Source organism: Telmatherina bonti, assembly GCF_933228915.1.
Source record: "Telmatherina bonti genome assembly, chromosome: 5".
Taxonomy (NCBI): Eukaryota; Metazoa; Chordata; class Actinopteri; order Atheriniformes; family Telmatherinidae; genus Telmatherina; species Telmatherina bonti.
The window spans coordinates 18,611,852-18,625,536 of record NC_136623.1 but is presented as its reverse complement, the minus strand read 5'-3'; the positions used below and the strand labels follow the sequence as shown (position 1 = coordinate 18,625,536).

The following is a 13,685-nucleotide window of genomic DNA, read 5'->3' as shown; positions in this document are numbered from 1 at the left end:
CGGAGGGACATAGCTGGAACACCTCACCAGGGAGGCATCCAGGAGGCACCCTGACCAGATGCCCGAGCCACCTCAACTGGCTCTTCTTGATGCAGAGGAGCAGCGGCTCTACTCTGAACCCCTCCTGGATGACCAAGCTCCTCACCCTTAATATAAGGTAGAGCCCGGCCACCCTGCGGAGGAAACTCATTTCAGCCGCCTTTATACAACATGTCGTCCTTTCGGTCACGACCCATAGCTCATGACCATAGATGAGGGTACGAACATAGATCGACTGGTAAACTGAGAACTTTGTCTTCTGTCTCAGCTCTTTCTTCACCATGACAGACCGGTGCAGAGTCCACATTACTGCAGATGTCGCACCGATCCGTCTGTCGATCTCACGCTCCATCCTTCTCTCACTCATGAATAAGACACCGAGATATTTAAAATCCTCCACTTGAGGCAGGACCTCACTCCCCACCCGGAGAGGGCAATCCACCCTATTCCAGCTGAGGACCATGGTCTCAGATTTGGAGGTGCTGGTTATCGTCCAAGCCGCTTTACACTCGGCTGCAAATCGCTCAAGCAAGAGCTGGAGATCATGAGATGACGGGGTCCTGTTGGCTTCATCTGGCCAACAGGACCCTGTCATCTGCAAAAAGCAGAGACCCAATCCTGAAGCCACTAAACCGTATCCACTCAACACCTCAGCTGTGCCTAAAAATTCTGTTCATATAAGTTATGGACAGAAGAACCAAGCTCTGACACCTGTTGTACAGGGACCGGACAGCTCGTACAAGGGTGTCTGGTACCCCATACTCCCGGAGTACCCACCACAGGAGTTCCTGGGGTACACGGTTGAATGCCTTCTCCAGGTCCACAAAGCACACGTAGACTGGTTGGGCAAACTCCCATGCCCCTTCCAGGACTCCAAAAGGGTATAAAGCTGGTCCACTGTTCCGGGACCAGGACGAAAACCACACTGCTGTAATTGGAACACACCCTTCGGTCTCCCTTCCTAAAAAGAGGAACCCAACCCCAGTCTGCCTGTCCAGAAGCACTGTCCCTGATGTCAATGTCGCAGTGGCATGTCAGCCAAGATAGCCTCACAGAATCCAGAGTCTTAAGGAACTCCGGCTGATCTCATCCACCCCCGGGGCCTTGCCACCAAAGAACTTTTTAACCACCTCAACGACTTCATCCCCAGACATAGGAGAGTCTATTCGAGTCTCCCAGCCCTGCTTCCTCACCGGAAGACGTGTTGGTAGGATTGAGGAGGTCTTCAAAGTATTCCTTCCGCTGACCCACAACATCCCGAGTTGAGGTCAGCAGCTCCCCATCTCCACTGAACACTATTGATGAAGCATTGCTTCCTTCTCCTGAGTTGCAGGATGGTGGACCGGAATCACATTGAAGCTGTGCTGAAGTAATTCTCCATGGCCTCACTAAACTCCTCCCACGCCCGAATTTTTGCCTTGGTGACAGCTGGAGCCGCATCCTGCTTAGCCCATCGGTACCCATCAGCTGAACAAGGGAGTCCTCAGAAGGAGCACCCTCTAACACTCCCTCCAAGGACTCCAGAAAGGGTGGGTACTCTGAAGTGCTGTTCGGTGCATAAGCCGAGGATTGGACCGCCAGGGTACCTGCCTCTTGCTGCTGCCCAGCTCACACTGCACCCAACCTCCATGGCTCCTCCCACAGATGGTGAGCCCACGGGGGATGGGGCCCATATAACCCTTTACCAGGGGCATAAAGCCCCCAACAACATGGATGGATGGTTTGGTGGACAATTTTGTCTGAAACAACAGGTCAAACAAGAAACAGATTAAAATGAATGAAAAACAACTGAATTGTATTTTGCATTGTAGCATAGATAGATAGATAGATAGATAGATAGATAGATAGATAGATAGATAGATAGATAGATAGATAGATAGATAGATAGATAGATAGATAGATAGATAGATAAAAAGAATACCCCAAAATGTCAGAAAGCTTCAACATCGCATAGCTGAAAAGAGTGTGAATGTGTGTGTGTGTGTGTGTGTGTGTGTGTGTGTGTGTGTGTGTGTGTGTGTGTGTGTGTGTGTGTGTGTGTGTGTGCAGTGTGGGGGAGTTGTTTTCTTCATCTCGTTGAGACATTTTCCTCTGTAATAACTGTGTGACACACAAAGTGAGTGAAACTGTAAGTTTATTCTTTTCATCTCATCCCCACTGAGCTTCCTCCTCACATCAGACAGTGACTGCCTCCAAATTTTAGACAGCAGTAAATCGGCTCCAACTTAGTGTTTCAGTTTGAAAAAACACACAAATGTGTGTTGTGAAGCACTCTCTTTGTTGGGGGCATGTTCACAGTGAGGGGGTCTTTCCTACAGCTGATGTTTAATAACCTCCACTGTATCTGAATATGTGGTGAGGGCTCTGTGAGGGAAAATGCCCCTCAAATGGAAACAACTGAGCACTGATCTTCAAGAGAAGCAAATTATTATGTTAATGAAGACATGCTTGGAAAATAGTCAAATCACAATGTTTCTTCAGATGTTCATCATATGAGTAGTTTGTTCCTTTGTAACATTCTCTTTGTATATTTCCTTTTTTCCCACACCAGCTTTAGCTTCTAAACTGACTTCAGTATTCACCTTCCACAAAGAGTAAACTCCTTCTGAGTTATTGTAAATACTTATGTGGTTGAATTTCAATTACTGATATGATTGTATCACAGTATTTACATAAGGAGTTGCTGCGATGTAATGTTCCACTAAGTTTTACTGGCAGAGGAAGCAGATTAAAATGCTGCTCTACTAAGAAACGTCTGTTTTTTCATGTCAGCATTTTATGAGCGCTCAATTTCTGTTCTACATAGGCGCATGATGTGCGTCAGTGGGAACTAAGCTTCCTCTTTTTAGACATTTCCAGACACTTTTAGTTTGTACTGTTTTTATTTTGATGATTTTTACAAGTGTCATGGCTTTACACTTTTATAACATCAAGTCAAACGCTCAGCTCAGTGTGTGCACATTCAGGGCACTTACAGTAACACTGCAAACCTTTTTGCACACGTCTGCAATGTGCTGAGGGTGAATGGAACCTAATGTTTAATAATGTTTTGATTTCTTTGAAAATGACAGAATATTCCATCCACTCTCTGCAACAGTAAGACTGAAAGTACACACATTCGTCATTATGTGCATTTGGGTGTGTGCATACAAAAACAGAAACAAAAGGTTTTTTTTGAAGGCAAATTTTCATGTCTTCTGTCCAACTGCTGGTTTGTGTGCTAACGTAATCAAAGCAAATTAGAGGTCACAATTAGCACAACAATCAGCATTAACAAGCTTTTTTAGGCTGCCACCGAGAGGAAGATAAAAAATTAGAATAACTTTTGCCGGAAAAGGCTTTATTTTTTCTTAGATACTTAAATTAGAAAGTTGCATGTGACAGGAGCATAGAAACCTTACTGTTTGTAAGATTTTTAGAAAGGCAACAAAGGAACTCCAGGGAGATTTATCTGATCCTGGATTTACAGTGAACTGTTATACTCTACAGTCATGCCTGCCAAAATACGACCATCACAAAAAACTAATCAATAGAAAACTTTATGTGACAAAAAATTGTAAAATTAGAGATTTGCAAATGAGCATGAGCAAAAAATGCAGAAAATTCAAATAAAAAGAAAGACGTCTCCAGTTAATCTTTGCATGATCACTGGAAAAAAAAAAACGATGGCATTTAAAGCTTGAACTGGGAGTAAAAAGATTCGCTGATAAACTCAAACATCAAGATATAAAAGATGATGGTGATTAAAAACATGGATAACTTTATATAACAGAAAAATCTAACATGTACAACCACAAGAAGTCCTGAGAGTTTGGTCATGATGCGCTCAGTCAGAATGACTTTAACTCTGCAAAGAGAAGTCAAGACCAGCGCATTACAGAAAAGACAAGGATTTTACTAAATGCGAAGAACGAGCATTTTGCAAGACAACAAAGGAGAACAACTGGCCAGCAAATGAACATTTAGCAGACAATGTAAATATATGGAGGCTAATCAGTTTTTTCTTTGTCTTTCTTTCTTTCTACACACTTTATTAATTTTGATACTTTTCTAACAAAAAACTAAACAAATGACCAAACACTTCTAATGGTCACATGAAATTAATGAAAGAGGAACATTTTCTGTGGGTCAGTAAACTGGAAAGAACAGTGTTCTGTGATGCACAGTAAGTAACAGTAAACACATTTTTTTGTTTTATTTTTTAAGAGATGGTACATTTCCCAAAAAAATATACCATCTAAAACTTTACTGTTTGAAATTTACTGAAGTCTAATAGAGAATCTGGAAATTTGAACCATTGGAATTTTTTGTAGTTTGATGGGGTAGTGACCAACCAGTGCAAGGATTGTCTTTATTCTTGACTGGAATTTATAGCTTTGACACAACCAGTAAAATGATCCCCAATCATTTTTTTTCTTTGCATTTTGTTAGGAAGATCATGAGAATAGACCATTAGAGTAAATGTTTTAAAGACATTATTTTTCCACATCACAGCACCACACAGGAAAATGAGCCTTGATGACGATCAGTAAATTCCAAAGAAACCACCCAAAATCAACACCAGAATGATTAAAACGTGTTCATTGCTGTTTTGTGTATTTCTGGTGGAACCTTAAGGCATTTCTGGCTCAAGACGTGCCATATTTAATTAACATTTGAACCATATAGTCAGCCCCTGCGGCTCACTGGCAACCTGTCCAGGGTGTACCGTGCTTTTTGCCCAATGATTGCTGGGATAGACTCCAGCTTCCCCAACACTTTGAATTGGACTAAGCGGTTCACAACATGACTGACTATTTGTAGTCAGGGGAGTAGGGTAGCATGCTCATTTTCCAGTTTTCTCTCACAGTCCAGAATCATGATTATTTAACGTAAATTAGCTGCAAGATTGGAGAGTTTCCTCCCAGGTCACCCTGTGATAAATTGCATTTTTTTTGTGGTTTATTGTCTTGTCAAAGGTGGACATAGTCCTTGTCAGCAAGGACTATGCCCACCTCTTAGATAGATAAATAAAATAGTCATATTAGAAAAATAATACTAGGTTTACGTAAAACCTCAAACCCAAGAGAGAATAAAGCAAACCGGTGGACATTTCTGCTGACATAACTTTGTAAGACAATTTCATTTGACCAAAGTTAAAGGCCAAACATGTTTTAGATCATATCATGTAATATTTCTCCTTTCAATGCACAAATTTCACTTAGACTTTTTCTGATTGTAAAGCATGAAAATGTTTCCTCGATTGCTCAGGTTACAGAAAGATGGAAGATAAACCTCATGACTTACTCTTCCGAGCCTGTGGTTATAAACAAGGCCTTCAAGTATAATTTCACAACAGTTTACATTTACTCCCAAATATATTGGCTACGGTAATTATGCCATGGAGCCTACAGATTTCTAGTGATTTGATCTGCAACTACATGCAGTTCATATTATAATGGGTAAATTTGCTTAAATGAAAGAGGTTTTTATTGGTATTACATATAAAAAGTCTCTGTTCTTACATTTTTATGGTTTGAGGTAACGTATCATTACAGGTATTATATTATACACATTAACCTATGTTTAAAACTAATTAGTTTTATATAGTGTACTTTAACTAATTAGAGTTTTTGTCGATCCACTGGAAATGTAGTCTACTCTGAGTGAAAACTTTGGGCATTGATATCTCCCTCTGCTGGGCGAAATTTAAAGCAAAATGCAGAAACATTTCTTTTTATCGCGTTGTATTGTGGGATGCAGCGCAAGATGGAAGCCGCCGCTGTGAGCATGTCAAAGTGTCAATAAAACAAATATTTATGTGATATTTCCCAAATTATTCATTTGTTACCATATTCACATAAAAATTCAACTGGTGAAAGACTGTCGCAACGGGTGGACACAGGTAAATGTCACAACACTGACTTTAATGCAATGTGCTAGCTGAAGCTAAAGTTAAGGGTCAGTGTTAGCTTGAGGAAGCTAATGCTGCTAACGCTGTGATGTTAAAATGAAAGTTTAATCACGTAGTGAATTGCTCGCTGGCAGCAAATATCTCTTCTATATCTTGTAAATGATACGTCGTTGTGTTATGGTAGGAAACTGCGGGAATGGCTGCAATGGGCGGTTTACTGAGAGCTGGAGCGTCCTTGTGTCATTCTGCTGGGACTTTGCTGCACGCAGCCAGGACTATTTACACAGGTGAGACCCCGAGCTACCTTGCCAGCTTTCACATGTTTTTATGAATGAGTCTGACTTATTTGGGATGCGTGACCACCAGACGATATGAAATTATGCCAAAACGAACATGTGCGCCCAAGTAGTTACTAAATTAAATACCTGTGTTGGGGCAGAGGAAATGTACAAATAATGCAGGAGAAACGCTTTGATTTCCGGAGATCACTTTAAGTATACATAGACTAAGTATACAGTATATTAACTGGACTTATTTGGTTTGGTCTTTGACTAAACCTAATAAATTTAGTCTTTTTTTTTTTATTCATTAAATCTCATCGATTGATGGCCATTTTTCCCATCAAAGATTGTTTCTGATTTTAGTGTTTATTTTTTATTGAACTGACACATTTTCTATTTTCTGTCTTTTGTAAATCTACTCCATCAATAATATAAAAATAACCTTCAATCTTTGTTAAAGGCACTCATTTACAGCTTTCTTGTGTTGTTTATCTTATACCATGTCACAATATTAATTTCTTTTCAAGGTTACATTATTTTTTGCCAAGATCTTGCATTGATGATTGGAGACTTAAACAACTAGTTAAGTCTTCTTCAATACATCTCAAACCCTCTCAACAGGGCTAAGGGCTGTTGAGAGGCCTTAGCCTCTGTGGCCTCTATGACCATGCCACTGAGGTGGTCAGAGATTATTCATGCAGTCAGCTGATATCATTCTAGCAGAAAATTATATTTCTGAATTTAGACTTGACAAACTGGAGCAAGTTCAGATCATTTTCTTGGTTAGATTCTGATTGTGACTTTGCTCTGGGATCGGACCCCCGTGCACTAAATAAATTTCTTAAAGGGTTTATATAAAATAATTGCTATATATTCTTTTATTGGTATAGAAATCATTTTAAATTGAAATGAATGGAAAGGATTCACATTGACAAATGAATGGTTGACATATTTTATAACATCATTTGAATCTTGAGTACTTCTGTGACTGAAGTTGCACAGAAGTGGAAAATGCCAGCAACTCCTCACATTTGAGAAACTTAAAAAAATGTATATTTGTCATGTTTGCATGATAAGCAATTCGCATGAGTGACCCACTTTAAAGAAGGCCCGTTGATGTGGACCAATAGATCTGTCAGCTAATCTTTCAGCAGTAAATGTATAAAATATACTTGGGTACTCAAAACTGATTATTAAGGTCCTCTATGTTTTTTTTTTTTTTTTTGAAGGTACATGCCACCAGATTAAGATGCATGCTATTCCTCAGCCGAAACACGTTGACAGATGGACTGAGAAGAGGACCATGTTTGGAGTCTATGATAACATCGGCATCCTAGGTAAGGGCCACTTTCATCATGCAATTACTGTAAACTGCAAAGATTGTGGTGTTTTTGTTTGTTTGTTTTTTTCAGACTATTTTAAGTGTTTGAGAAAAACATAACTTTATTTCTAATCCAAGTTTCATGGAATTATTTGTCCAGAAAAGATTTGATTTAAAAAAAAAAAAAAACAACCTCCTGGTTCAGACTATCCTTTGTTTTGATTGTCATTCTGCAGGAGACTTTAAAGCTCATCCCAAAGACCTAATCATAGCCCCCTGCTGGCTGAAAGCTTTTAAAGGCAATGAACTTCAGCGTGCTATTCGGAAAAAGAAGATGGTCGGAGACAGAATGATGACTCTGGACAGACATAATTTGGAGAAGAGGATCCGCTTCCTCTACAAACGCCTCAACCGCTACGGCAAACAACGCTAACGCTGGTCAGAGCATATCAGCTAAAGCAGCAGATCTTCAAAGAAGGACTGTCACAAACTTTATTGGTGCGATTTCACTCATTCACTGTACATTTTGTTAATGAATGATAAAGACGATATGTGTTTGTTCCAAGCTTTATGTACTTATTTGTTGCTTTTGGACTCCGAAACAACAGATTGTTCAAATGAAGACAAAATATATCATATTTAGTCTTTGTTTTGTATTAACCTTAAAGCGCATAAAAACATGGAATAAAAGGGGCAGCATTGTCATTTATTCTCTTTAATCACTAAGTACAGTGTGAGGAAAAAACATGACATAATTTCCCTCAGGGAATTTATAATGTATGTTTTATTATGAGTTTTGTTGTGTTTCTGTTGATCTCACACATCCATCAGTTGCTCTGCTTTACTCTGCCTTAATCTATCTCTGTCCTATTTTAGATCAGTTTCACATTAGTCTATATTTGGAGAGTTTGAGTCCTGAAAGGGAAATGATTTATCAAGTAAGAGCAGCTGATGTTATCTTTAATATAATCTTGAGTCCATTACTCCTTGGTGACCTTTTTCAAAGCTTGGATTTGTTGACTTTTATTGTTGTTTTACACTATAAGGCAAGAAGACACAAGCTTTTATGTTTTAATTTGACTCATGTGTTTATTTAGAATATGTAAAGTATTGTTCTAATTATTCCAGATTTTGGTAGACCTAATTTTCAGCTGCAGTCCCAGAAGGAGCACAAAAAAAAAAAAAAAACGTTAACAAAAGTTTTCTTTGTTTTACCAGTTTGATGCTTGCAATCAAACAATTTCTTATATCAAGGCCTCACCAACATGGTAGCAATAACACAACAGAAGGATGATACAGGACAATACATCTTACAATACAGAATAATACTATAACTCACATCAAGACATTAAAACAAAGACCATTCACCAAGTGAAAGCATATTATTTAACCAAGCATTTCTCACACCATCAACATGTCTGTGACAAAAGTTTCAAACTCGGAGAGGCCGATGAGACTCTAAAACTTGATTTTTTTTTAAAAAGTTTTTTTTATAATAAAACACAATAATTGGGCAACCTTTTTGATATTGTTCCTATGACTGGGAAAACAATGAGTGAAGCTAGTATACAGAGGAGATGTAAATCTTGAGAGAGCAGCTTGATTAGGTACAATATGTGTGTATTAATGTGAGCATAACAGCAGCAGATTGACCAAAGGAGTGAAGGGGCGAACTGGCAGAGGAGGCAGTCTCATGTTCTAGGCAGTGTTCTGCAAAATCTTGTCTCCTGGCATCCATATGGAGTTTATTTTCCTGGCATAGACGGTTGTTTCTTTCAGACGGGAAGAAAAACGTTTGAAGTAGCTTATTGTCGTGGCCTCCAAAATCTACATTCTGAGAGAACCTGCAGAGTCCAAGCCTCTACAGTACAGAGATGTTTTGTGTTTGTGTCAATGGAGACTAATTAGGTCATTCTCTCAGTGGATGGTCCAGTTAATCTTACATGTTGTGTGATGGGAGTTGAGGTCAGTGCTGACCATAAAAAGCAGTCATGTGTCTCCACAGATCATCTTAAGAAGACAATGTCCCTCAGAGGATCCAATAACTAGCAAAGAAAATAACACTTTTTTTTTTTTTTTTTTAATTTTATTTATTACTTTTGGCAAGAAAAACTTGACAATGTGTTATCCAATATCCTTGTAAGCAACTTAAACAAAAGTGTTACACTTTAGATAGGGAGCATCATGTTGCAGAGCGGTACTGTTGGTTATCATTCAGTGCTGAAATCTTTACCTTACTCTAAATTGCTGACATCTTTCTTTCTCTTCATCTCTGTGCATGTGTTGAATCAAAATGGAAACAGGGCAGATGTTGTAGACACAAAGAAAGGACTCCACTAGATAGTAAACAAGGGATATTGCAAATGGAGATGTGATACCATATCAGGAGGAGGGAGCTGGGAGAATCCCAGGCCAGAGAGGAAACAGTCGAGTCAACACTCTGTAGGCCTTCACTGTACCGCAGTGTCGTCCCGCCGCCCTATCCGACACGGAGCTGCAGCACTGCAAAGTGTAAGGGGAGACGGGGGAGGAGGGGGAGAGGGAGGGGAGGGGGTACCGCACTGTCGTTACGAGTCCAAGTGTAGAAGGCAGGAGGAGAGACGCATTATTGCAGCTGCCTACAGTGCTGTAACACTTTGCACGGACGAAACTACCGCACTTCCCAGAAGAGATACAGAGAGAGAGGGGGGGAGGAGAGAGAGAGAAATCAAAGACAGGCAGCAGATTTCTCTTGGCTGCACTTTTTTCCTCCTAATTTTGAAATTGGTGGAATTTGTTGGAAGCTTTCAGAAGAGGCTGCTACCCAACCAGCCAATCAGCTCTGCGTCTCAGCCAGCATCCAGAAGCAGCACCAAGCACTCAGCATCACTTGGAGGAGCTGGATGCAGCCCTGCAGGGATCCAAGCATCCGCGGATTTCTCTTAAACGGATTATAATTCAAAAGTACTTTTCTCCTGAGCTCCATCACTTCCTGTTGTCCTCACAAGTGCTTCTGTATTGCGGTACTTTGCTGGCGACTTGCAGTATAAATGTTTCGCTAAAAGATCTGCTCGACTGCGCCAAGACTCCACTCTCACTTTCTCAAACCTTTCCGCTGATTAAAATTTGTGACTTTTTCCTTTTTGGACAAGTGCCTAGATTTTTTTTTTTTACCCCTCTCTGAGATCTTGTGTCTTTTTTTCCCATTTGGCGTTGCACTTCAGACCCTCCCTCTCCTCCACACAGCCGCCCCTCCTCCGCTGCGCGTGAGGCAATTCAAACAGCTGCATACAAGATGTGAGTATTAATGCGGCTTTTTCAGCTGCGCTCTTTTTGACATCAGCAACATCCATTATTTTGGAAATATTTACATATGCAGTTCGTTTAATTTCATTTAAATTTGTTGTTTGTTTCTTTGTTTTTTTTTTTTCCATTATGGAGACATGAAATTGAGCTGAAATGTTTTCGCTTGATGGGTTTTGCTGACGCAAGTGAAAATTTCCGCCACGTCTCTATTAAATTATGCATCAGGGATTGACTGATGTTCCTCTTAAGCTTTCAGTGAAGTTAAACTCTGTCATTTGAGATGTTTTTTTTGTTTGTTTGTTTGTTTGTTTGTTTTTTACATCACAAAGCTTATTTAAAAAGAAAGAAAGAAGGAAGGAAAGAAACTATCAGCCAGTTTTGACCCAAAATGTTTGGAGAAGTCATTAGCAGATGAATGTTATTAAACAATAAGAGGATTCTACTGCAAAATTGCTTCTTTTTTTTTTTTTTTTTTTTTTTTTTTTGTCCCCTAAAACAGTGAATTTCACACGTTTTCAAGCAACTGCTTTAGTGGCTGCCAGCGCTGCAGCGCTTGTACTTGTATAGGCTATACCTTCATACCCCCCCTGTTGGATTAACCCCTACTTTTTTCTGTTTTACCTTTTCTTCCACCCAACTTGATAATGCATCTTAACAGCTTCTGCCTCATCTTTGTCTTCATTATCCAAGTTTAGTCTCCCATCATTCAGTTGGTTTCCTCCTGGACAGGTTGTAATTTCATATCTGTCTATACATCACTTCTTTCAATGCATTTTCATTTCACTTGTTTATTGTTTCTTATGTTTTTGCCTTCTGTCATTTTTTGGCATTGTAATTCTGTTGTTGCTTTCTCAACATTTTAAGATACTGTCCCTCTTTGTGTCCTCCTTTCTTGTTTAACTTGCCATCTTAATAGTGCCTCATTTGCCGGGAGCATTTTTTCCCCAAAAAAACTTACTTTTATTCTCATTGTGATATAACTTTTCACATCTCTAAACCCATTCAAACTAATGCTTATTTTATAGTTTTTAATGGTGATGCTGACAGGCTTGAAACATGAAAGCACGCACACACTACATCACATATTGAAGAATTTGCTTTTTAAATCAGGTCTGCCCCAGATGCTGCCCCACCAGCTGGACCTCCAGGTGCTCCAGGCGCTCCTGGTGCAGATGGAGCCCCAGCCGGCGGACCTCCCGCCCCACCCAACACCAGCAGCAACCGCCGGCTACAACAGACTCAGACCCAGGTTGAGGAGGTGAGCTCAACCAAGTGAAATTAAGCTAAAAATTATATTTGTTAGCACAGTTTATATAAAAGATCATGATGCAGAACAGACTAAATTTGTTGTTTGCAAATACATTACGACAAAACTGTAATTCTCATTGGTTATTCTGGTCATTCTGATCATCCTCTCTCTTTTCCACTAATGCCAAATGCTTTGTCATTGTTGTTTTTAGGTGGTGGAAATTATGCGGGTGAATGTGGACAAGGTTTTGGAAAGGGACCAGAAGCTTTCAGAGCTGGATGACAGAGCAGACGCTCTCCAGGCTGGAGCCTCTCAGTTTGAAAGCTGTGCAGCCAAGCTAAAAAACAAGTACTGGTGGAAGAACTGCAAGGTGGGCACATTAGTGCAGGTCCATTACACAGATTGTTAACAGAGAAGCTAATAATGCTATCTGAGTTACAATGAAGCATATGCCTGTTAGTAAGCGGTGTGCTGCACAGAGAGAAAGTGCATTAAGACAACATATCTATCTGTTAATGAGCTGCTGTGGAAGCATGCAGTGATGCTTGAGGGCATAAAGGGGAAAAGGAGGCTGCTGTTGTAAAGGTTTCACTACAAACTCTGAAATATTAAGGGAATTAGGTAACTAATCTAAAAGTAAGGCAAATAACCTAATATTTGTTGTTTTGTTTTGTCATTCAGGGTGATTTCTGATCTTTTTGAAAATAGACAATGATACATTTATGTTATTGCTTTTTTTCAGATGATGATCATGATGGGCATCATTGGAGTCATTGTGGTTGGAATAATATTCTGTAAGTAGATGCAGGCTCTATCTCAATACAACTGGAAGCATATATGAGCTTTAAATTCTGACTTCGATCCCATTTTATACACATTTGCAGATTGTGGTAACAAGGATAATGTGACTGAGCCACATTCTTATTATTTTGACATTTTAGTATTTTTTAACAGGACATTAAGATAAAGATATGGTTCTTCAGGCACACAATATGTATGACACATCATTTCTCCACAAGAAGAAGAGCTCAGTGTGTTCTCTAATTAATTTGCCAGTTGCATAAAAGTAATGACTTGCACTTTCTCTTTTATTTGCAGTGTACTTCTTCCACTGAGCTCCTCCCATCATTACGGATGGACATGGACTTAAGGATGACATCAGAGGGAAAAGAAAAAAACAAAAAGAAAAACCCAAACGCCACTCCTCTCCTTTTATCAGCCCTCTCCTCCCTCTTCACACAGTCTTCCATCAAACCATTTTGCACTTAAACATGACAGTAGTTTTCATAGGTGTCTCTGCTCCCTTTGTTCCTCCCCCCCCCCCCCCCCCCCCCCCCCCCCCCCCCGCCCCCACTTCTTGCTGCTTTTTCATCTGTTTCTCCATGAGGTCTCACTCACTCTTTCCTCTCTCTGCACCTCATGAATTATTGAAGGCTGCAGATGGCAGAGTGAAGGAAGAAGAAATAAAGAAGAAGGAGGGAAAGAGAAATTCCAGATGATATTGAGGACATGGGGCTAAGACCACCTGAGATGGGGGGGGCAGGATGGCGATTGAACAAGTTCGCAGTCTTTCTACTATAAATATGCCAAAGCTTGTTCGTATTACCATTTTTGAGA

At 39.9% G+C, this 13,685-nt stretch overlaps 2 protein-coding genes across 2 annotated transcripts; both read left to right on the top strand.

Moving 5' to 3' along the window:
- Positions 1 to 5,775: 5,775 nt before the first annotated feature.
- Positions 5,776 to 8,239, top strand: mrpl51 (mitochondrial ribosomal protein L51). The gene is made up of 4 exons (XM_079240700.1): positions 5,776 to 5,923; positions 6,117 to 6,219; positions 7,443 to 7,550; positions 7,771 to 8,239. The coding sequence occupies exons 2-4, from the start codon at positions 6,129 to 6,131 to the stop codon at positions 7,965 to 7,967; spliced, it is 396 nt and encodes a 131-aa protein (XP_079096826.1). The 5' UTR covers positions 5,776 to 5,923; positions 6,117 to 6,128; the 3' UTR covers positions 7,968 to 8,239.
- A 1,479-nt stretch (positions 8,240 to 9,718) lies between these two features.
- Positions 9,719 to 13,263, top strand: LOC306756334 (uncharacterized protein; the record flags this gene model as incomplete). Its single annotated transcript, XM_079241060.1, has 6 exons — positions 9,719 to 9,731; positions 10,318 to 10,477; positions 11,930 to 12,077; positions 12,280 to 12,438; positions 12,811 to 12,862; positions 13,167 to 13,263. 6 exons carry the CDS (start codon positions 9,719 to 9,721, stop codon positions 13,181 to 13,183), a joined length of 549 nt encoding a protein of 182 aa, XP_079097186.1. The 3' UTR covers positions 13,184 to 13,263.
- Positions 13,264 to 13,685: the final 422 nt, after the last annotated feature.

Bases quoted from the DNA above. Each gene is read 5' to 3' on its own strand.
- mrpl51 (XM_079240700.1), top strand. From the start codon at position 6,129: ATGGCTGCAATGGGCGGTTTACTGAGAGCTGGAGCGTCCTTGTGTCAT. The intron at 6,220-7,442 runs GTGAGACCCCGA...TTTTTTTTGAAG, and splicing joins AGCCAGGACTATTTACACAG to GTACATGCCACCAGATTAAG. The intron at 7,551-7,770 runs GTAAGGGCCACT...GTCATTCTGCAG, and splicing joins TGATAACATCGGCATCCTAG to GAGACTTTAAAGCTCATCCC.